Source organism: Otolemur garnettii, unplaced genomic scaffold (assembly GCF_000181295.1).
Source record: "Otolemur garnettii isolate 467f Iridium unplaced genomic scaffold, OtoGar3 scaffold00187, whole genome shotgun sequence".
In the NCBI taxonomy this organism is placed as follows: domain Eukaryota; kingdom Metazoa; phylum Chordata; class Mammalia; order Primates; family Galagidae; genus Otolemur; species Otolemur garnettii.
This window is the reverse complement of record NW_003852582.1, coordinates 2,835,320-2,859,295: the sequence shown is the minus strand read 5'-3', so window position 1 is coordinate 2,859,295 and position 23,976 is coordinate 2,835,320. Positions and strand designations below refer to the sequence as shown.

At 41.2% G+C, this 23,976-nt stretch overlaps 1 protein-coding gene across 1 annotated transcript in view; it reads right to left on the bottom strand.

The window, feature by feature from the left end:
* Positions 1 to 716: 716 nt before the first annotated feature.
* The window catches only part of ITGA6 (integrin subunit alpha 6), an 81,068-nt gene continuing 57,808 nt past the window's right edge, over positions 717 to 23,976 (bottom strand). Inside the window, exons 12-25 of the mRNA XM_012812076.2 lie at positions 23,211 to 23,371; positions 22,779 to 22,922; positions 20,338 to 20,453; positions 20,029 to 20,218; positions 19,855 to 19,938; positions 19,677 to 19,756; positions 19,446 to 19,523; positions 19,256 to 19,358; positions 17,765 to 17,938; positions 15,809 to 15,907; positions 15,589 to 15,699; positions 15,393 to 15,491; positions 7,997 to 8,122; positions 717 to 886 (exon numbers count right to left, since the gene is read on the bottom strand). Of these exons, the coding sequence (XP_012667530.1) occupies positions 725 to 886; positions 7,997 to 8,122; positions 15,393 to 15,491; positions 15,589 to 15,699; positions 15,809 to 15,907; positions 17,765 to 17,938; positions 19,256 to 19,358; positions 19,446 to 19,523; positions 19,677 to 19,756; positions 19,855 to 19,938; positions 20,029 to 20,218; positions 20,338 to 20,453; positions 22,779 to 22,922; positions 23,211 to 23,371 (1,727 nt within the window). The 3' untranslated portion in view covers positions 717 to 724. The remainder of the gene's footprint in view (positions 887 to 7,996; positions 8,123 to 15,392; positions 15,492 to 15,588; positions 15,700 to 15,808; positions 15,908 to 17,764; positions 17,939 to 19,255; positions 19,359 to 19,445; positions 19,524 to 19,676; positions 19,757 to 19,854; positions 19,939 to 20,028; positions 20,219 to 20,337; positions 20,454 to 22,778; positions 22,923 to 23,210; positions 23,372 to 23,976) is intronic.

The window sequence follows — 23,976 nt, the reverse complement described above, 5'->3', positions numbered from 1 at the left end:
AATCCAACCTGAAGGGTAAACTGGAGAATCTTTGGCCTGTTAGTCAATAACAAATGGTTAAAAAAAAAAGAAAAAGAAAAAATAAATACCATATACAAGTAAGTCTAACTAGCATTCAAGTCCGTGGCACCTGTGTGTTTTAGTGAACTGGGAATGGAACCTGCAAGCATTTGGTATTCACACATCTAAGAAACAGGAAAAGGCAGGATGGCAGGCATCACCTTCTATTGCACATTTAATTTAAAACAGCACTTTGAATTGAAACTCAGTTACCCTGACGATGGAGTCCTGTGATGGGGGCAGTTAAGTGGAAGGATGTTTGCAATGGCAGTGTCGCGGAGGTTAGGACAGACACTCTGTTAGTGCAGGTGACTCGAGGTGCCTTCCTCCAGCTACACCATCAGGAGGACGTCCCCTGAGTGCAACCTGAGTGCAACCCAGCACTCGTAAGTCAGCCACACCAAAAACAAAGGCAACCCCTAAAGTTAAATTAAGGCAGTTAAAGAAAAATCCATTCCAACAGTTTTAAATTTGGTTGTGCAAAACAGGAGCCTCAGGCTACGTAACAGTATCCACAGTTAAAACTGTAGGTTGGTACTGTGTGCGGTCACTCTGAAATCAATCTTCCGGTATTGAGCAGGCTTTTAAATTCACTTGAATGTCTGGGTTGGAAAAAAAAAAAAAAGAAGAAAGTTCGGGTACTGTGAAGCTTTTCTGGGCCTCCCTATGAGTAGCTTTCATTTTCATTCCACTTTGTGATCCACTGTTTTTTTTCAAGATTATCGTTGTATTTTTCATCTTTGATCTCTCGCTCTTCTTTCCGGATCCTTACAGCATGGTATCTGGGAACGCTATCATCGTACCTAGAGCGTTTAAAGAATCCACACTGGGGTTGGGGGAGAGAAACAGAAACCAATGAATTAATCTCCAGAACAGCAAGTACACTCAATGGGAATGTCTAGGCTTTGTATTCAGCTATGTCTATCTTTGAACTAAGGGGAAAAAAGACGTGGTTTTCTTTTAAGAAAGAACTAATAGGTGAAAAGAAGTAACAGCCAGTGGGGATCAACAGAAGAGAAGAGCAGCTGTAAAACCAGAAGAAAAGTCCACTTCATAACAACGTAAGCTACCTCTTCACTAACAGTTTTTGAGTTTATGAAACCTTTACCTCCTTCATGTCTACATGGATGGAGCTGGAACATATTCTTCTTAGCAAAGTATCTCAAGAATGGAAGAAAAAGTATCCAATGTACTCAGCCCTACTATGAAACTAATTTATAGCTTTCATGTGAAAGCTACAGCCCAATTATAGGCCAAGAAATGGGGAAGAGGGACAGGGAGGGGCGGGGAGGGGGAGGTTGGGTAAAGGGAGAGTGATTGATGGGACCATGCCTATGGTCCATCTTACAAGGGTACATATGAATCTTTCCAAATGTAGAATATAAATGTCTTCACACAACGAGAAAATACCATGAAGGCTATGTTAACAAGTTTGGTGAAAATATTTCAAGTTGTATGTAAAACCAGCACACTGTACCCCATGACTGAATTAATGTACATAGCTATGATTTAATACAAAAAGGAAACCGTGCTCCCATTTTTAAAAATAATTATGATATCATATGTAAAAGGTCTAATTTCTGGATTACTAGAAGAACTATATATATAGAACAATTATTAGAAGATATATATATATGTGTGTGTGTGAGTGTGTGTATTTGTTGTTGTTGTTTTTTGGGTTTTTTTGAGACAGAATGTCACTCTGTTGCCCTGGGTCGAGTGCTGTAGCATCATAGCTCACTGCAACCTCATACTCCTGGGCTCAAGTGACCCTCTTGCCTCAGCTTCCCAAGTAGCTGGGACTACAGGTGCCCCCCACAATGCCCCACTAATTTTTCTACTTTTAGTAGAAACAGGGTCTCACTCTTGCTCAGGCTGGTCTCAAACTCCTGAGCTCAAGCAATCCACTTGCCTTGGCCTCCCAGTGCTGGGATTATAGGCATGCCACCATGCTTGGCCTACTAGAAGATCATTTTAAGAATTTCTTTTTAAAGGCATAAACCAAAGACTATTTTATGTCCCTTTCCCACTAGTAAAATGGAAATCAAGTCACAAATATTTTACAAGTCACTATTTGAATATGCCAGTGTTCCACAATTTAAGAATCTTAAGGCTCCAGTACATATTTTATATCTCTCATTAATTATAAGGTAATTTATGTTTCCTGGATCTTCTGTTGTGTTTCCAATTAATAAACCACGTAGTAAATGTGTCCTGGAAAAAAATCAATCACGTACAATATAGATAGTAGAGCACACCCTAATTTCTCTCTCTCTCTCTTTTTTTTTTTTTTACAAAAGAAAAGAATATTTACATTTAAGTTGTCAACGAATATATTTTGTTTATTCGTTTAAAAAATATTCAATCTGATCCAAAGTATATCTGTACTGAAAACATATCTGAAAACTTTTAAATCAGATTAAAATTTTAAATAATTTTAAAAAAATGTATGTTTTCAATTTAAAAATGCAGCTTAGAAGGATGAGTAAGATGCTTAAAATTGTCAATTAATGTGTTTATTATGTGACATCAACAGGGACATAACATCTATATTGAATGATGCTATGTTATAAAATGCCATGGGGTAAGATAAAATTATATGCATGGTTATTACTAAATTAGCAGGCAAAATGGACCAAGAAGTTTCGTTCTAGGCCATTTTCACACGGACTCCTTTATTATTCTGTGCAAAAAGGCCAAAGTACCTATTACAAAATATGACTGCTGGTTGCTTCACTTGAAGAAGGAAAGAAGAAATTAAGGGTGATGTAAGTAAAATGGCAGTGTTGGGATTCATCATGACAGTGCCATGGAAAGGGATTATACGAGTAATTCTGTCCTCTCATGCCCATAGGAATGGAAAAGGGAATCACTAGTAATTCCTGTTTCCATGGATGTACAAATAAGAAAAGCAAAACATGAATTTAAAATCATCTCAGAGCCAACATTGAATAAAATCACTAGGAACATGAAACATGGTCAAACTCCATTACAACCTTAAAATAAGAACAGTCCAGGGCAATTTTTTTTTTTTTTTTTTGGTACCAGAATTTTGTATATTGAAGGTTACTTCAGTAAATGATCATCTTTTGAAGCTGACCATACAGCCCATTAGGCCAATAATAGTTTGTTGTAATGGTCTTTGATCCTAGGAGATATGCGGGGAATGGAAGTTGCATGCTTAGCTAGCATCAAACAATTTCTGAGCAGGAGTAAAAAGCATTCCAAGCCTTTCCCATCGCTTTTATAGCAGAAGAACAAAAAGATGACAGTGAGGGAGTCTCCCCAGCAAGAGAAACACAATGTTTCCAACATGCAAACAGTTAATTAAGCAGTCAACACAAGCTTCTACTCCAAAATGAACAAGAAATCTGGAATGATTTCTTCCGCATCTTTAAACTTCTGAGTGGGATACTACATACTGTATCAAACACACAGTAAACAGGGCTAGTGAGGAGGTGTAAAGCCTCCTTTTGTGTGTAAAAAGACTGCGATTTTCTTCACTGCTGCGGGTGATGTTTAAAAACAAGAACGCACCATTACTTACCTGCAAAAAAGATTCTTTGTGCATTTAAAAAAAAAAAAAAGAGCTTTCAAGTGAAATAAATAAAATAAATCCAAGCAAGGCAAGCCAGTGTGGACATTTGGAAACATCTGTTAATGGGACACACACACATCAAGCTGCTGCTCTTAAAGTTAGCCACCACAACCACAGCAGGTCCCACAGCTAGCAATTAAAAAACATTGATCAATTACCAATTACAGAAGTAGATCAATACTATGCATCAGAAGTAAGCCTCTCTTTATCAGATGGCTGAGTATGGATCTCAGCCTTGTGATATGTGGCATCATAATGATCTTTCTTATTTCTCTTGAAGAAACCACACTACAAGGAAGCAAGGTATTTAGTCAATTTTACAGTTTTGTGTTTAAGAGCTAAACAACAGAATATCTCAGCTTTTAACCTGTTTGATATTGTTAACTCATTTATAAAGAGACGACTTTCAATCAACCAAAAGTGAATAGCCATTGTACTACATTCCACTGTGACATTCAACACATCCCATTTGTGTGGACGACCCTAGTCAGCTAACTGATTTTTCTATTTGTACCAACATCTTCTTTTTTTTTTTGAGACAGAGTGTCACTTTGTTGCCCCCGGTAGAGTGTCATGGCATATACCTCACAGCAACCTTAGACTCCCAGGCTCAAGCTATTCTCTTGCCTCAGCTGGGACTATAGGCAACCACCACAACGCCTGGCTAATTTTAGAGAGGGGGTTCTCACTCCAGCTTAGGCTGGTCTCAGATCCTGAGCTCAGGCAATCCACCCACCTCGGCCTCCCAGAGTGCTAGGATTACAGGCGTGAGCCACCACATCTGGCCTTGTGCCAGACATCTGAAGGACAAAAAATCATAAAAGGGAAGATGTATACACATCTGATTGTAGCTTCGAGTAGTTTCTTCTGGCAGGAGAACATGAACTCCAAAAGAGGCAAAAAATCGACCATTGCAGTTTATTGAGACAAAGGTTAGAAAATTCTCTAAGTGAAACTTAGCACAAATCCAAATAAAATGCAGCTATACTATGACTATTTTTTGGGAACAAATGCCATCTACTTGAGGCCCTTAGGTCTAGGGGGTGAATCATAATATGAATCCAAATACACCATCATGAAAGAATGACTGGTGTTATTCTCTCCAATTCTGACCCGCCATGTAACCCTTACAGGGTAGACACACATGCTCTTCAGGTTAGGTCACTCTAAATGAGTATAAAAGTATAATTCCACTTTCTACTATACTTTCCTTCATTCAATGATAGAGAAATTTTTCTATTTACTTTTATCTAGTTTATAAGGCTGCAGAACTGCCTTTTGAAATATAACTTGGTCAAATAAATCTCTCCTGGAAAATTCTGCTTTCTAGTTTGGCAGCTTATGAAGGCAAAAATCTAGATCTGCTTTGTACAATATGATAGCTACCAGCTTACCCAGGTGAAGCTATTCAGACTGAAATTAAATTAAATTCAATACCTTATTTCCATTAGCCATATTCTAAGTGTTTAATACCTACACGTGACTCATGGCTACCATATTGAACAGTGCACTTCAGAACATTTCCATCATTACAGACAGTTTTATTGGGCAGCATACACTGTGAATCTCAATGTAATTTAACACACAGTGAACACATCTGGTCAACCTTCAATAAAATATATATATTATATATATATATATACACTAGCAAATGACGGGGCGGGGGGGAATAAACAGGCAAGAGAACTTTTCTTTTTTACTTCAACAAAATTATGTGCAGAGTCCTGATATTTAAAGTGTGGGGTGTCCCAAGAGTCACCCATAGTTTGTAATGAATATTTGTAAATAAAGGTACATTTAAGTACAATTTCCCATTTTCTCTATGTTTGGTGAATTTAGGGGTGACTTTTGGGACACCCTGTAGATAAAGTCAGAACTGGAGACCCCATCTACCTAGTTTAGTTCTGTCACCTGCATGGATGTAGAATGTCTTATTTGAAGGCTATTGAACTAGAATTCTTTCTGACCCTAAAATCTTATGATCTTAACCTATAAAAACAAATAATCCAGTGTAATAAAGAGTATAAAGTATTACAAATGATGTTCATATGAGCTTGTATAAATTCTTTGATTGTTTTAGAGTCCCCTTGAGAGTCTGGATACATTAAGAGTTTTAAAAAAAATGCTGTAATCCCAGCACTCCGAGTGGCCAAGGTGGGAGAACTGCTCAAGGCCAGGAGCTTAAGACTAGCCTAAGCAACATAAGGACACTGTATCTTGACAAAAAAATAGAGAAATTAGCCAGGTGTGATGGTGCATGCCTGTAGTTCTAGCTACTTGGGAGGCTGAGGCAAGAAGACTGATTGAACCCAGGAGTTTGAGGTTGTTGTGAGCTGTAATAAGACCACTGCATTCTAGTCCAAGTGACAGAGTGAGACCCTATCTCAAATACAAAACCCCCACAAACAAACCAATGAAATAATCTAGTCCAGTCTACATGAGGCAAACCAGAGCCCTAGGGAGATGGAATGGTTTGCCTAAGACTATATACAGCTTGGGCTTCTTTTTTTTGCAGTTTTTTTTTGGCTGGGGCTGGGTTTGAACTCCGCCATCTCTAGCATCTGGGGCCGGTGCTCTACTCCTTTGAGCCACAGGCACTGCCCCAACTTGGGCTTCTTAACAGTCAAACCACTGCTATGGCTTACCCTCATCAAAGCCTGCCAGTATAACCCTGCTCTAAAAAAAGACTTGTGGAGGTCCTTGTGATATCCTTCAGAAAACACAGCATCCTCAAAAATCAACCCCACATTTAGTTTTTGATATCAAAACAATCAGAGGGCATCTCCTATATTGGCTTGCTGTGCTCTCAGAGGAACCTGTCGCCCGAGGTAAATAAACATCAGAGGTAAAATTAGCTAAAACCCCCGTCATGAGGAGTTTTAATATGAGCAGACATCAAGCTTCAATCACACATTTGGAGGACATCAGAAAATTATCTAAGACTAGCAAAAAAAAAAAAGTTAGAAAAATAAAGTAAAAAGGAGATGCTCAATATTTGAATATAAGACTATCCTGACCCTTGTCTATTATGATCTTATGCAAGAAAAGGAAAAGGATAGTTTGATCCTAGGGGGTTGTTGGTTCATTCAAAACCCTATGGACCAGGCTCGGCGCCTGTGGCTCAAGTGGCTAAGGCGCCAGCCACATACACCTAAGGTGGTGGGTTTGAATCCCTAGCCCGGGCCCACCAAACAACGATGGCTGCAACCAAAAAATGGCCAGGCGTTGTGGTGGGTGCCTGTAGTCCTAGCTACTTGGGAGGCTGAGGCAGGAGACTTGCTTGAGCCCAGGAGTTGGAGGTTGCTGTGAGCGTGATGCCATGGCACTCTACCCAGGGGGGGATAGCTTGAGGCTCTGTCTCAAAAGAAAAAAAAAAAAAAAACCCTATGGACCAGACATTTTTGGGGAATCCAGAATTTTTGACATTTTAGAAAATAAATCTGCTACCTATATAATGTCATGCTCATCACAACATTAACATTTCTGTAGTAAAACTAATGAGAAAGAGAAAGACCAAGCACAGCCTCTCTTCATATCATGTCAAGTTTTACTTCTAAATAAATAATTGTCATTACAAACTTTCAGTTTTCAGAGCTTTTTGGAATTTGGAATTGTAAGACAAAGGACTGTAGACCTCCATTACTCACTGGGAACAATTTAAAATCTATAATCTTAGGTGACAAAAGTTTGTATCCATTTCATATACTTTTTTTTATAATGCAGGCTATTCATTGGTAGGACACAGGGAAGTGATATTACTTTTTATTTGCAGCCAGAGGACCAAATTCTAATGAGGAACATCATATTGAGCCTAGATGTTTGACACAGGGTATGATGATGCCTTGAGAAACATTTATTCATTCATTTCATGCTTTTCTATTCCTAATCTAGCTACAAGTAGAACAAACCCTAATGGCTGCCACAAACAGTTCTTTATAAAAATTGAAATTAGCAGGAATACAGATCCAGATTAATGTTGACACCTAACAATTTGGCTTAGATCCAACTATAATCTCAGGTGAAGAAATGTTAAAGCAGTAACATTTAAATCTATTTGCCAAACACGCTAAATCCTATGTGAGGCAGCAACATTCATTCATTTAAGAAACTTCTTATAATATACAAATAATACACCTTTAAATATAAACTATTAGAGATACAAGTGTTCATTTTAAAATTCTCTCAAATTTGCTATATGTCAGAAAAGTTTCATAATAAAATGTTGGGAAAAAAGAAGCAATGAAAAAGAAAAATATATATTCTTCGTGTTAATTCACATTTTTAAAGAGCATGAAATAAAGTTTACATCATGAAACTCAAAAACTAGATAGGACTTACCTTCCATAGTAAAAACACTAAAAGAGCAAGCATCAAAATCCCAGCAAGAACAGCCACAAGGATGATCCACCACGGTACTCCTGAATACTGAGCTGCGGTCTTTGAGGGAAATACAGTCACACGAACCTGCAGGGCATCACAGGAAACAGGATCACGGTTAAAGGGATGAGGGTTAACAGCAAGAATCTGTAGTTCTCATTGTGCTTCTGAACACATCTGGAACAAGGCAGCCGAGGGATGAATGAGAAGACCTTCCAATGCAAAGTCCTTTCCCTTATCAATGGAATATTTCTTCGAGAGGCATTTCTTGAAGATCCGTTCACAGAATCTCGAAAATGCTGGGTTGTGTTCCAACATAGTGGTTATTTCTTTGCTAACATATTTTTAAAATTTTTTTCTGTTAACGATAAAAGTAGATAAAACTATATAATGAACCACTGTGTATTTACCACTCTGTTTTGACAATTACCAATACTCAGTCAATCTTGTTACAGTGATAGAACCTGGTATCTTTTTAAGACTGATCATACTATCTCTTAATTAATTTTCAGCAATAGGAAAAGTCCCAGCTTATGCACAATTAGCCAGTTCCTCACACAGACTTTAAAGATGTTATGACATATAAAAATAGGAATGAAGCTGCATGGCTGACAGGTATTACTAATGCGTTCTTAGGATTTCAGACTAAAGATCTCTGTAAACAATAACATCTTCTACAAAAATGCATATGGACAAACTGGACCCTGCATTCATTCAGAGCAGCTTAGTGCTGAAGCCGCTGCTGCTGAGAAACTTAAACTCTGAACATTTGAGAGTTGGCAAATTCTAATTAAACAGTGTTTACTCTGAAACTGAAAAGGCTGCTTTTTTGGCAATTTCCAACAATTCTGTTATATGGGGTAAGGATTCAAGTGGACTTTGGTGATGCCAGGAACTATTTTTTAAATGTAAAGACCTGGTGATTGCTATGAACAAGATTTTGTAAACTACAGTGATTAGTGATCTCCCATTTCGAAGTTCTTGGTATTTCTGAATTAAGGGACTATATAAAGAGGCTGGGCATGGTAGCACATGCCTGTAATCCTAGCTCTCTGCCAGGCCAAGGCAGGATTGCTTGAGCTCAGGAGTTGGAGACCAGACTGAGGAAGACCTGTTTCTACCATAAATAAAAAGCCAGGTGTGGCAGTATATGCCTGTAGTTCCAGCACTTGGGAGGCTGAGGCAGGCAGAAGGATCACTTGAGCCCAAAAGTTTGAAGTTGCTGTGAGTTATGCTGACACCATGGCACTCTATCTAGGACTACAGAGTGAGATTCTGTCTCAAAATGAGCGGCGCCTGTGGCTCAGTGGGGTAGGGCACTGGCCCCACATACTGAGGGTGGTGGGTTCAAACCTGGCCCTGGCCAATCTGCAACAAAAAAATAGCTGGGTGTGTGTTGGGTGCCTGTAGTCCCAGCTACTCGGGAGGCTAAGGCAAGAGAATCACCTAAGCCCAAGAGCTAGAGGTTGCTGTGCGCTAGCACTCTACCAAAGGCAATAAAGTGAGACTCTGTCTCTAAAACAACAACAACAAAAAAGTAGCAAAAAAAAGAGAATATAAAAAGGTTAACAAAACTCAGAAGGAGCATTTAATGTCTAAGAAACATTTTTAGTTAAATATTAATATCAAACCATGGATGCTGTTTAAAAATGCCTCTATAGCTTGAGCAATATTGCCAGACCCTGTCTGTACAAAAAAACAAAAAAAAATAGCTAACAATAGTGGCACATATTTGTAACCCCAACTTCGCAGGAGACTGAGTCAGGAGGATCTCTTGAGCCCAGGGGTTTGAGGTTGTTCTAAGCTGTGACGATGCCACTGTACTCTAGCCCTAGCAACAGAGCAAGACCTTGCCTCAAAAAAAATACAAAGATGCTTCTATGCCTGCTCTAATACTTCTACAATTCTTTTCTAAAAAATCTCTTCATTAAAGAACTTCCCTTCCAGTTCTACTTTCTAATACTAGAAAACAATTTATCAACCTCATTTGACTTACAGTAAATACTTAACAAGCAGCAAAAGTGCTTTTCTTTAAACATTTAACAGGCAGGAGTTCACGTCTGGAGTTTTCAGCCAAGTACACTAACTGGAACAGGCAGGCATAACACACCTTAATCAGCCATATTTCCTGTTATGCTCTGAGGTTTCCTCCAGGCTGTCAGCCCCAAGGTGGCCTCATGGCTCACTTCCCCTCCCCACCTCCCCTCAGAGGGGTTCCAGCTTTCTGCTAAAACAACCCTTCTTGAGATTACTGAGTCTAGCACAGGCGCATCCACAAAAGAGTGAAGAAAGAAGAAACAGAGCCAGACCAGTGAAGAAATGATACAGTTACACAGTGGTAAGCTGGCTACAAGACAAAGCTGATTTTCATTAGTCTCTGCTATATGTCCGTTAACTGTGCTTCCCTATTGTCTAGCTTGGAGAAGACACAGCGTGCCCTTAGAGCAAGGCAGACACATGGAAGGGTCTTCCTCGCTTGTAAGAATATGTTCTGTTACGTCTGGAAGTGGAGACTGGTCCAAGGCAAGAACCTTCTCCTAATCACCCCATGTATCAGAGTCTTTAAAATGCCGACAGCTGTGACAGCTGAGGGCACTGCTTCTATACATGGCCACATCCACCTGCATGAGAAGTGAACCAGGGAATTCTTTTTTTTTTTTTTTTGTTTGCAGTTTTTGGCTGGGGCTGAGTTTGAACCTGCTACCTCCAGCATGTGGGGCCAGCGCCCTACTCTTTGACCCACAGGTGCTGCCCCCCAACCAGGGAATTCTTGACTTTGCAGCTTAGAGTGGCAGGGTGGGTAGGAGGGTGGGAATCCAAGGACACTCTAAGCCCCAGGTGTGGCCATCATTCAAACCAGGACTTGCAGCCTTTTTTAGATATTATGAAATAAATCACTGAAGTTAGGGGTTGGGCTGGCTATACATTTAAAGGACAGGTGTGTTTGTTTAAATTGTCAACTGAAATCCTTTTTTCCTTTTGGTATGACAGTCACTCTCCTGCTGGGATTGGAAACAGGGACAGCGGGCTACAGAACCAGGTGAGGGGGGCACTGACTGTGGGCTGGGTTCCCAGAGCTCTGAGAGGCCGTGTCTCATCTCGTCCCAGCAGCTGTTACTGATGAACACAATGGCTTACAGTGAACAGAAACTACTGGAGAGCTCTGCAGCTCCAAAACAATTTCTTTCCCTTGCTTTCATTAAGATTCAGGCATTTCCACGGGGATGACCTACGTCCGTGAACCTCATCCATCATGTGCCCAGGAGGAGAAGGGGCTTCCGCTCCACTGATGCATCAAATTTAATCACTAGTGAGTGGTGCTTAGACCACATTTGTGTGACAACTGCCAAGATACTTTCTGTAAATTACTCTGCAATGTAATACCCGCCACTCTTAGTGAACATCGGTATAGGAAATTACTCGATGAGATTTTCATCATCTTTATAGAACTGTTAAGGACACCACCCTTCTTAGTGAGTGTTCCTCACATAAGGGATCACCTTATAAAAGGATCCATCTCTCAAGTTCTCTGAATTTATTAGAGCCAAAAAAGAAAATCTCCTTGGGCAGCGTCTGTGGCTCAGTGAGTAGGGCGCTGGCCCCATATACTGGAGGTGGCAGGTTCAAACCTGGCCTAGCCAAAAAACAAAAACAAAAATCCTTCCCCTGAAGAACTATGTGTTTTTTACCATTTTCTTTTACTTTTGACAGCCAGGAAGCTTGGATACTCTATTCGCTTCCTTAGGGATGAAGTGAGAATATATAAATACAAAACAATAAACAATTCCTCCTTCCTTGGCTTTATTCTGCAATTCTTTCCTAGTTCTGTCTCTTAGACATAAAATTCTCTTTTTTTGCAGTTTTTGGCCAGGGCCAGGTTTAAACCCACCAACTCTGGTATATGGGGCCGGCACCCCACTCCTTTGAGCCACAGGCACTGCCCAACATGAAATTCTTAACAGTTGACACTGTATCTTTTTTTTTTTTTAATTTCAGGTCAATGTAAGGGGACAAACAACTAGTTTACAATATTACAATTTATTAGGTAGAGTCCCTCTTGTAGTTGTGTCCTGCATCCAAAAGGTGTGGCATACACCCCTATATTGTGAGGTAAAGAAGTGGGAGCACACCAATTGTCCCCCTCTTTCCCCTAGGCCCCTTCCCCCAAACTTGGATTGAATTTTTCTCCTATGTGGGCATGTATTAGATCATCTGACACCGTATTTTATTCAACTTTGCTTCTCTAGCATCTAGCCCAGGGAGGCACACATGTGCCCTTAACAGGTGCTTGAAAACAGAATGGATTTAATTTAATTGATGCCAAAATGTAACATCTTACCTGGTTTAGTTATGTGACTTCTGCTTTCTCTGACCTTGTTACAATTATTTTAATTTAAAAATGTTTGCAAGGAAAACACAGAATTCTTGAAATTGGTAGGGTTATAAAGAAACAAAATGTTTTTTTTTTCTTTCTTAGTTTTTTCTTTTAAAGCCAGGATTAGAGTAAGGATAACAAGAGGTTGTTTTGATACTAAGATCAAAAGCAAGACTGAACGACTCAACCTCTTTTGCCTCTATCTCCAAAGAAAATGATCTTCAGACTAGAAAGGATAGATGAAACCAAGATAAAGTGAAATTGTAACCCATAATAAGTGAAAGGAAGGCATGGTGACACCTGTAGTTAAACTCAAACCCTCAGGGCCAGAAAAGCTGTACCTTAAAATACTAAAAAAATGTGTAGATATAATATCTGAGTTATTATAGCTCAGAAATCACAGAAAACAGTTATCACTTTCAGAAGACCAGAGGTGAGAAAATTTCTCCATTTTCAAAAGAAATACATTCTAGCTATGAGAGCCAGCATTCCATTCATAAATCTACTTGTTACAAAAATGAAGTAGGATCACAGCAAGGTTCCCCCTCCCTTCATTAGGACTCTGCACGAGGGCTCCAAGTCTTAAGAACGTAAATTTCTCAGGGAGAATCTCACTTTCATTTGTAACCCAGGCAGTGAACTGGATCCCAGGGTCCACCATCTTCCAGAGGAAGAGAACTTGACCAGGAGTCCTGAGGCCTGGTCTCTGCTCCACTTGTTGGTTGCATGGCCTTGGGAAGAAACAATCTTCTTTGGACTCAGTTTTCTCATCTGACTTTGACATTTGGGGACTTAGTGGAGACTAAGTGTCACAAAATCAAAGAACAGGAGCCCTGAAGTCAGACAAATATGGGTTTCAAACTAGGACCCCAAATTACACCTTGGCTAGGAGTCTGCATGTTTGAAAAATGGGTATTATTTCTACCCCACCATTTTTCTGAAGTTGAAATGACAGAGTATGAAGAATCTAAGAAATTGTCAGCATCTATTAAAGTGTCCTCTTTCCAGCTGTAAACCTCAGCGGTTCTCTGAGTTGCTGATTTATAGTTAACAGATAGTTATAGGCACTGCCTTGAGTCCGAGTTGCAGAAAACGGATTCTCAGGAAGGTGTCATTTGCCTACAAATCCCTTACGATGCCTTATTGCAGGCATCCTCAAACTACAGCCCGCGGGCCACATGCTGCCCACCTAGGACATTTATCCGGCCCACCGGGTGTTTTTGCCACTGATGCCTGTCCTGCTTAGCAGCTGACTTGTCCCAGGGCCAGCAGTCTGATCCTCCAACGGTCTGAGGGACAGTGAACTGGCCCCCTGTTTAAAAAGTTTGAGGACCCCTGCCTTATTGGGTAAGATGTGGAAAGGTGGGCTGGAGCAACTTGCAAAGATAATATAAAGCCAGGGTGACCACATGTCCTGGTGGTAAGCCTGGGTAGTCCTGGTTGACACCACCTGTCCCAGCATCCTACCCAGTTTAGATTTGGCCCAGACAAATGTAGTCTGTCTCAGATGATAAATTATAAGGACACCCTAAGGATTTCAGAAACCAGAATGATCGGAGAGGCTCACTGGATTTTTAGCTAAACAACTGAAGCCAGAACATTTCCTTAAGTAGACGAGCAGATTAACATGTGAGCCATACTTCACAATACTTCTTTCTCTAGTCTCTTTTGTAACACATTCCCATTCATGGTCCCCACCATTACACGCTGTCATTCTGCCTCAAAATCCTGACAAAGGTCCCTTGCGGGTTCTAGACCCCTCACAAGGAAGGCCTCCCCGGTGGTGCACCACAAGGTTCTAGACCTCGTCCTGTTTACTACTTTTGTGCATTACCTAGATGAAGCCATGGAGGGCATGCTTCTCAGTTTTAAGAAAGATAAAGCTTGCAGGGATAGAGGAAGTTGAGAGAGCAAATGATCAAGATTCAAAGTCACTTTGAAAACTGAAACGAAGGGTCCGAAGCAAATCACATAAAATGTGGGAATACATTTAGGGCATGTTTTTAGAGGTGTTCAACTGCTAAGGACAGCACAGCCTAACAACAAATTCTGATGAACATTATCTAAAAGTTCCGGTAGAAAATTAACACAAAATTAGAGGCTGCTAAAAATTCAAACACAATCCTCAGCAAAAGTTCAGGAACCAAATTTGGGGCTGAGCTGACCAAAGTGCAGATTCCAAGATGCTGAGAGGTAAAGGCCCCAGGGTCAGCTGGGCTGAGCAGCCCACAGCTCAGCTAACCCGTCCCCATGCAGGTCACCATGCCAAGAAGGACTGGTCCAGGAAGGGAGAGGCTGGGAACCAGTCTGGCTGTACCCCAGGTGACAGATAACTGAAGAGAGTAAGAGACATGTCCAAGGAGGCCTGACCATTTCCTCTAATTATCTGAAAAGCTGCTGCACAGCTGAGAGAGAACACTCATTCTAGATCTGTTCCAAGGGCACAACCAGGGACTTAGAAGGTTCAATTTAGGATTCCTCTAGAAAGCGATCTTTTCTCATGACTGCAGCTGGTCACCTGTGGGATGTACATTCCATCACCGGAGCATCCTAGTGACAGCTGCAGCCTCAGGGACAGCGTAAGGGCCTCTGGAGGGCTGCTGAACCGAACCCAGATTTACTCTTTTTCAATAATTCTGTTAAAATACAGCAGGAGGTGGCTGCACGTTAAGACATTACCTGTGTTGTGAGATTCCTGAAAAGAATTATATACATGTGAAATTTACTAGGTGTAGAATATAAATGTCTTAACACAATAACTAAGAAAATGCCATGAAGGCTATGTTAACCAGTTGGATGAAAACATTTCAAATTGTATATAAAACCAGCACATTGTACCCCATGATTGCATTAACGTACACAGCTATGATTTAAAAAAAAAAAAGACATTACCTATTTTCTCCTTAATAGGAGAGGAACATAAGGGAAATAAGCACCAAAGAGGATGCTGGGTATAGAGTCGAACCTGAACGAAGCCCTCACCTGAGTGCCTGCATTTGGCAGCTTGATATTTTCAGCAGCAGCAGACACGTCAATGGAGGCCCGCACGAGAATGTCCAAGTAATTCAGCTTGGAATATTCCTGTTTGGAGATAGTTAGGGAATGCATTACGGAAGTGAGAAACGTCGCAGGTGGTGGCAAATGACTGCCAAGAGATAGGCTCATGGGAGGGCCCCACCTCTAGAAACGTGCTGTTCCATAACCTGGAGCGCAGGACGAGAGAGGCCTTGCTGTCCAGCCCTCGCAGCGGACACCTGATGTTCACACAGTTCACGTTCATGCTGCAGTTCTAGAGAGCAAAGGAATGCGGGGCATCAAAAGACACGAAGTCCTTCCCCTCATGCTCTGTCAAACGTTCACAACTCTTGAAAAACGTGAGGATCTTGAAAAATACTTACAAGGGTCTGGTATTTTCTTTCAGCGAATAAAGAAAATTTTCTGTTATCATCTATCTGTTTTTCAGCAATTTCCCGTTTCTTTCTTGAGTTGTGAGATTCCTGAAAAGAATTATATACAAAATAGTTACACTTTACATAATTCTTTATTACTACCCATATGATCCTCTTGAGTATGCCCTCCCCAAATAATGTCAAGTTCAGATAATCAACAATTAATGTTCACTCCCCTGCAGCCACCAAAGGCACAGAAGTAAGTGTAAAACCAGCAAGTGGGCTAGGCGCCTATAGCTCACCCGGCTAAGGCGCCAGCCATGTACACCTAAGGTGGTGGGTTCGAATCCCCAGCCTGGACCCGCCAAACAACAATGACGGCTGCAACCAAAAAATAGCCGGGCGTTGTGGCGGGCGCCTGTGGTCCCAGCTACTTGGGAGGCAGAGGCAGGAGACTCGCTTGAGCCCAGGAGTTGGAGGTTGCTGTGAGCTGTAATGCCACGGCACTCTACCCAGGGGGACAGCTTGAGGCTCTGTCTCAAAAAAAAAAAAAAAACCAGCAAGTGGTATCACCATTCTAACCTCAAGTTTACTGATTTATTCACAGGACTAGGTTTATTCCCACTACGACCTTAAAACTTAGAGAAAGAGAAAGATACTTTCTTTGTTCCTCTGTGTCCCCAACAAACTGTAAGCACATTGAGAAGAGGGATCAAATCACATTCCTACATCTCTAGCAGCTGGCTCTATACCTAACATATAGCAGACAGCATATCTTGAATGAGTAACTGACACCAAGGAGCAGAGAAAGGAGAAAGACCCATCATCTGTCTAATTCCAAGGGGAAGACAGAAAACTCAGCCATAACAACTGTCCAATTGCATTTTCCTCATAGCAAAGATTAGGAACAATGGATCATCTAGGTGTTTGGGGCTTGTTTCTTTAGTGGATGAGTAGAGAATCACCAACTACAAGTCACCAACTACAACCACTGATCATATCTAGTCACCTTAAAATTTAAAAGAAACAGACATGCTAGGACACAGCAAAAGATCATCACACCCACGCATACATGGTAATCCAGTTACGTAAGTATGGGGCTGTGCAGGGAGGGGTCAAGACTGCAGGCTTTGAAATCAGGCAGGTGGGAACTGGAATGCAGAATCTGTCTCTTAAAAGCTGAGCGACTCTGAGAAAGTTACTTAATCTCTCTGAATCTCAATAACGTCTGTGAAATGGTGGAGATAATCAAAATACCTTATAGGACTATCAAGAGTATGGAATGAGAAAATGAGAACAAAATGCTTAGCACATATGGTGCCTGACACAAAAAGTGCTCAATAAATATTTACTATTTAAGAAGAATGGGCTTGGCACCTGTGGCTCAAGTTGCTAAGTCGCCAGCCATGTACACACAAGGTGGCGGGTTGGAATCCAGCCCAGGCCGCCAAACAACAATGACGGCTGCAACCAAAAAAAATAGCCGGGCGTTGTGGCAAGCGCCTGTGGTCCCAGCTACTTGAAAGGCAGAGGCAGGAGACTCGCTTGAGCCTAGGAGTTGGAGATTGCTGTGAGCTGTGAAGCTGGAGGCTCCTATCTCAAAAAAAAAGAAGAATGAAAAACTTTCAAGATCATTTGCTAGGAGGTCAATGTCTTTTGTAATGAGTTTGGTTCTACTCGGAATTAACATTGGTTGGCCCACCCCCAAGAGCAAGACTCAGTCCTTTTTATTTCATATATCTCATATTGGGTCATAAAGCTTCAGAAATTGCCATTTGCCTCAACAAGCACTGAGTAAAAGCCTCATGTGCTCTAACAGTCAGTATGCAGCAAAAATGTTTCAGCCTGACTCCACGATTCACCCCTCAGAGAAAAATCGTGACAATGAAAGATAATATATTTTCCTGAAAAGTTAGCTTCTCTTATTTATATCTATAGAGACATTAGATAAATCCACCAACATACCTTTAGCTTAAGGAGGTTTATTTCATTTTGTGGCTCACAAGTTATCTTTTCTAATCCTTTGGATTCTACTTTCACCAAATAAAGCAACCACTTGCCATTGCTAATTTCTTTTGGCCATTGAATATTCAAAGTTGCTGTGCCAAGGTTTTTAAGAGGTTTACCTAAGTTAATTACCTGTTAGAAAAGAATACAAGAAGAAAAAACTAAAATATCCAACATAATCCTATAATGAAAGCATGGGTTCTACAAACAGACTATACATAGGATATTCAAAACAGAGATTTGAGTTTAAAGATTCTGGTCAATAAAAATGGGGGGAAAAGGCTGGGCATGGCGGCTCATAGGCCAAGGCGGGTAGATTGCTTGAGGTCAGAAGTTTGAGACCAGCCAAGGCAAGAGCCGGACCCTGTGTTTCTACCAAAAATAGAAAACATTAGCCAGGTGCAGTGGCACACGTCTGTAGTTCCTTGAGCCCAGGAGTCTGAGGTTGCAGTGAGCTATAATGATACCAATGCATGCTACTGAGGTGACAGAGTAAGAGACCCTGTCTTTAAAACAAACAAACAATCCCAACCCCTCCACACACAAAAAAAACCCAAACCGCCTCCCCCCCCCAAAAAAAAACAGGTAAAGAAAGGTCAAAGATAAGTGATTGTTAATTCAGTCTGGGAACAACTGCTGTGTAACACAATCAGCATTATATATATGTGAGTGTGTATATATATATTCTATATAGTATAGTATATATACTATATTCTCACCATCCCCAAAGAAACATCACAAGTGAATCTGTTGATTTGTGAATTGCTCTATAAGCACCCTGCTTGGCAGATGACAGTCTGTGCCAAGGCAGTGCACCACCAACTTCCTTCTCGAAAACCTCATTCGTTGCTAAAATAAAGTTGCTTCTGTTCCAGGGGAGACTTTGTATTAAAAAAAAAGCATTATGACAGCCACGAATCTGAGTGTCCACACTAGGAAGGGAGCAAATTCCTGCAGCATGAGCCAAGAGGAAGAGGTGAGAGAACTTTTGGTCTGTGTGCAGACTGCTCTGGAACCCGCAGACCACTTTTTCAACCACACCTGCGGAGATCATAACTACCACCACTGTCCCAACTGTGTCTCCAATGGTAGGGGACAGAGGACAATTCAGCCTCTTCATCCTGCTGGAGAGTCAGAAGTAGCTCCATTCTTAACAATTTGGACTTTCACACCTGAGCAGTCACTAAGCTTGAGCCACACAGACCCAAACCCAGGCTGAATTATGAGCCGACTCTGTATAATATGTTTACATTCTCTCCCCTGGACATAGAGTCACTGTGATCACCTAATCTTTCATTAGCCTTCCTCATTGGCATATACCAAATCGACATTCACCATCACAAAATCAGGTTGTGAAAGGTAAACAAAACATTTATATTCTTTTAACCACAAGCAATAGGAAAGATGACAGCTTCTGGTGTAATAAAAGGACCAACTGCTCCAACTCACCCGGAATTCATACTCTATCAAACTTCCCACTTCATCTTCAGATCTCATAGCTTGCTCTCCAACAACCGTACCTCCGAAATACACCTGGGAAGGTTTAGCAACTCTGTCAAATTAAAAACCACCAGTTTTAGTGGGGATTGTAAACGGTTCTTTCAAACACTGATTTGTTATGCTAAACACAAACACTTACCCAGAGACCGATAAAAGCAGCTCAATAACCACTTTTGCTTTAGCTGTAATTGAAGCCAAATTATCTTGATTGCTTGTTCTGAAAATGAAAAGGAAACAATAGGGTTTTATTTTAACAGTCAGTTTTCTCATTACAATTACACTTCTTTTATGAGTTAGATCAGGGCTAATTCATTGACTGCTCATGTTTTCATAAAATAATTCTGAATGGAAAGGTTGAAGTAACTCTTACGTTTCCAACTTCAGATTAATATCCAGATCTGTGGTGTCAAAGGTGACCTCCGTTGTACTTAAAATCAAATAAAAAGTAACCTAAAAAAAATAAACAGGCGTTAACCCAGGCCATGCAAATATAGACGGAGTAATGGGATTTGAGACAGTAAAATAGAGTATCTGAAGGCATCACCTACACTGGAATTTCTTTTAAAAGGATTTCCGAGTTCACAGTCCGCTTGTGAGCCATTCTGGTTGGCAACACAACTCAACTGCTTCTCCTGGAACAGAAAACCACACAAGGTCACAACACGTTCACTTGCCACGCCAAGCCTGCTCTTTCCTCCTAGCTGGTCTCTACGGGTACTCACCGGGAAGGCCCTCAGTTCTCTGTACGCAGAGTAAGTCAAAGTGTCCGGGAACGTTGCAATGAGTTTAGCTTCGTGGGCGTCATCACCATCTTTTTTGGGATTCCTTGGGTTGGAAGGGCTGTTTGTTACTGTTATTTCTAAAGCAATATCCTTCTGATCTTTTAGCACTAGTTCCGGAACGCCTTTTTGACTATTTAAAAGACAACAAAGAAAAAGACAAAGTCCTCAATACATTGTCAGTAACCCTTTCATAACAAAAAGCCACGGAAGCCAGAGTCAGTTTTGCCAGTGCTCTAGAGCGATTCTTACATTGGCAGATAAGAAAATTTGTCTTGACTTCCTTCTCTGGTACAAAATTTATATTCTAGTTTGAGGTTGCTGTTACATACATTGTCATCTCCACATCCCTCTTTTAAGAAGTGCACCTGCAGGGAAACAAAACCATCGTCATTTATGCCATTCAGGACACAGAAAAGCATCTACACAGGTGACCAGCACTTTCCATACAGATCATTTCCCTATGTGACAAGTACCACTGCAGAATTTAAGCTTCAAACATACTTTGTCCTGCATCTAATTCTCATTCTGTCCTTTAACGAAACAATATCTTTTTTTTTTTGAGACAGAGCCTCAAGCTGTCCCCCTTGTTAGAGTGCCATGGCATCACAGCTCACAGCAACCTCCAACTCCTGGGCTCAAGCGAGTCTCCTGCCTCAGCCTCCCAAGTAGCTGGGACTACAGGCGCCCGCCACAATGCCCGGCCATTTTTTTGGTTGCAGCCATCATTGTTGTTTGGCGGGCCCGGGCTGGGGATTCGAACCTGCCACCTTAGGTGTATGTGGCTGGCGCCTTAGCCGCTTGAGCCACAGGCGCCGAGCCACAAAACAATATCTTAAGACAAACGAAAGCACGGAGGCAGTGTGGTGTAGGAAGAGTGTGAGCCCTGTAGCTACACAGACCTGGGTTCTAAACTTGGCTCTGATACTTACCTAGCTGTGGGGCTTTGGGCCAGTCACTTTACCTTTCAGAGTCTAAGTTTTGTCATAGGTTGTATGGGGCTATCACCAGCCTACTTTATAGGGCTCCTGTCATAATAATGATGCTGCTAGCTAACCCATGATTTATATATCTTAGCTCATTTCATCCTTACAACAGTGGCCTCTGAGGAAGATACTATTACTAGGAGCCCCATTTTACAGAGGAGGAAACAGAGCTCAAGAACAATTAAGCAAATGGCACAGAGGTCTAGCACAATGCTAATGAGTGCTTGATAATGACACTAATACATAATTAGGAAAACTGATCCTTTGCTGTGGCCATGGAGCTGGGTGTGTATAAAAGATACAGTAAGGGCTCGGCATCTATAGCATAGTGGTTATGGCGCCAGCCACATACACTGAGGCTGTTGGGTTTCGGATTTGAAACCGGTCTAGGCCAGCTGAGGCAACAAAGACAACTGCAACAAAAAATAGCCAGGTGTTGTGGTGGACACCTGTAGTTCTAGCTACTCAGGAGGCTGAGGCAAGAGAATCGCTTAAGCCCAAGAGTTTGAGGTTGCTGTGAGCTGTGATGCCACAGCACTCTATGGAGGGTGACAGCTTGAGTTTCTGTCTCAAAAAAAAAAAAAAAGAGAGAGGCAGTAACATAACAAGGAACAACATCGAAGTATGTGAATGTATACAAAAATATAGGGAATTATATTTGGTAACAGACAAAGTATACATTGAGGCATCAGCTCCTGAGCCTAAGGCAGCAAGTACTCACTTTGCAAAGCTACATCTACAAGCCAGCCAGGAGCCTCAGATTAGACAGACACGTCATTATCAGCTGGTTTCTGATAGCAAGTGCATAATGCCAAATCAAGATGTCATAGCTGGCTCGGCGCCTATGGCTCAACCGGCTAAGGCGCCAGCCACGTACACCTAAGGTGGCGGGTTCGAATCCCCAGCCCGGACCCGCCAAACAACAATGACGGCTGCAACCAAAAAATAGCCGGGGGTTGTGGCGGGCGCCTGTGGTCCCAGCTACTTGGGAGGCGGAGGCAGGAGACTCGCTTGAGCCCAGGAGTTGGAGGTTGCTGTGAGCTGTAATGCCACGGCACTCTACCCAGGGGGACAGCTTGAGGCTCCGTCTCAAAAAAAAAAAAAAAAAAAAAAAAAGATGTCATAGCTTGCCAGGCTAATATTGCATCTTAACCATCCTAAACCCTAGAAAAAGACCTCACCCTCATGAGGTACCCAACAAGCCATATAATACAACTCTTTCTTCCAAGGATGACTATATTAGGCACTACATGACCACTTTGATGCTAATAATACTTGGCTCTTCTGAATTTTGGCATTCCTTGATTTTAACATTTCAAGTAACAACCATTTGTTTTCTACATTTTAATGTGCTCAATGGTAAAATAAGATATACTTTTCTTTCTACATACAGCTACAGAAGCAATGATGAGAGAATACAGATACATCAATTATAGATTCAGTAAGTAACAGTGGCCAAAAATGATGAAAAGAATATGTGGTCCCAAATTATATTTCCTATATGTGTTTCAAAAGATGTTCAATATATTTCTATATTCATTGCTAATTCGGGAAGTGAGTCTTCTCAAACTCTGCACATATTAAAAATAATATTACTATAAAGGATGGACCTTTAAAGCAACTCATTAGTTCCGCTGCCTTCGAAGACATTTCATTTAGCATCATAACATGACAAAAGCTTCAGACACACAAAAGTCAAAGACTTACATCTGTCTGAACGGTCTTGGGCTCGTTTGAATTCAGAATTGGAAGAACTTCTGGAAGTGAATTCACTCGCCTACGAGAGCTTGGCTCTTTGATCTCCACTGAAGCAGTTATGGGAATGGGCCGCAGTTTATCTCTGATATTTTCCTAAAAAATATGCAGTCATATAGTTAAGTATGGTATAAATGTTTTCAGAGAACTTCAAAACAATGATTCTGTATTGGTCAATGGGCTGCTAAGATAAATTTCAGAAATCACTATAAGACCTATGTTCTGTCCTCTTTCACAAATGTGGAAGTTGGGGCAGCGCCTGTGGCTCAAAGGAGTAAGGCGCCGGCCCCATATGCCAGAGGTGGCGGGTTCAAACCCAGCCCCGGCCAAAAATTGCAAGAAAAAAAAAATGGAAGTGACTAAGGGACTGCCTGCGGCCCTCACCTGCAGCCAGAGGGTTTCTTCCATGCACATTTTCTGCTTCTGCCTATTCAGAGTTAGTTCTTGAATATACCTGGGCTCAGAACCTTGGTTTCGAAAATGAACTCTTGATGACAGCCCAGATTTTCTTCTTTCTTTTTCAGCTTCAAGTGTGCCCACAATTGCTAAGTAAAAAATCAACGAAATCATGTTAAGTGCATTCACACCCAGTTCAGCTACAAGTATATTGAGCTCCTTTTAAAATATTTAATTCTTTGGAGAACAACACTTTCCCCACTGCCATTGTTTCTCTTTGTTTGTATTTCTTGGTAATGGACATTTGGATGATTCCAATTTTTCAAATCAAGCTGTCTTTTCCTTCCTTTTGCTGTTGGCAAGGTTTAAAGTTAAATTTTCATCGGGCCACCTGGGGGAGCTCCAGAATAAGTCAAAACCTTTCAGCAGCAGCTACTAAGAAGCAGTTGCCGGATGGATTTCATAAACCCATAGAAAACTGACAGTAAAGAGAGAAACCCAACATTCCCCAAGGGCTGGAACCAGCTCTCTTCCGCTAAGAATCCAATGCTTACATGGCCTTGTGCCTTTGCTAACTCAGAAAAGGTCTCTACAACAGCAACTCTTGAGCGGCTGTAAGGAATGCAGATTCTCAGGCCCACCCACCCTACTGAACCAGAACCTGTGTTTTTAGTAACATCACCAGATTCTTATACATGTTAAAGTTTAAGAAGCACTGATAAAAGGTAGCTGTCAGCTCGGCGCCTATAGCTCA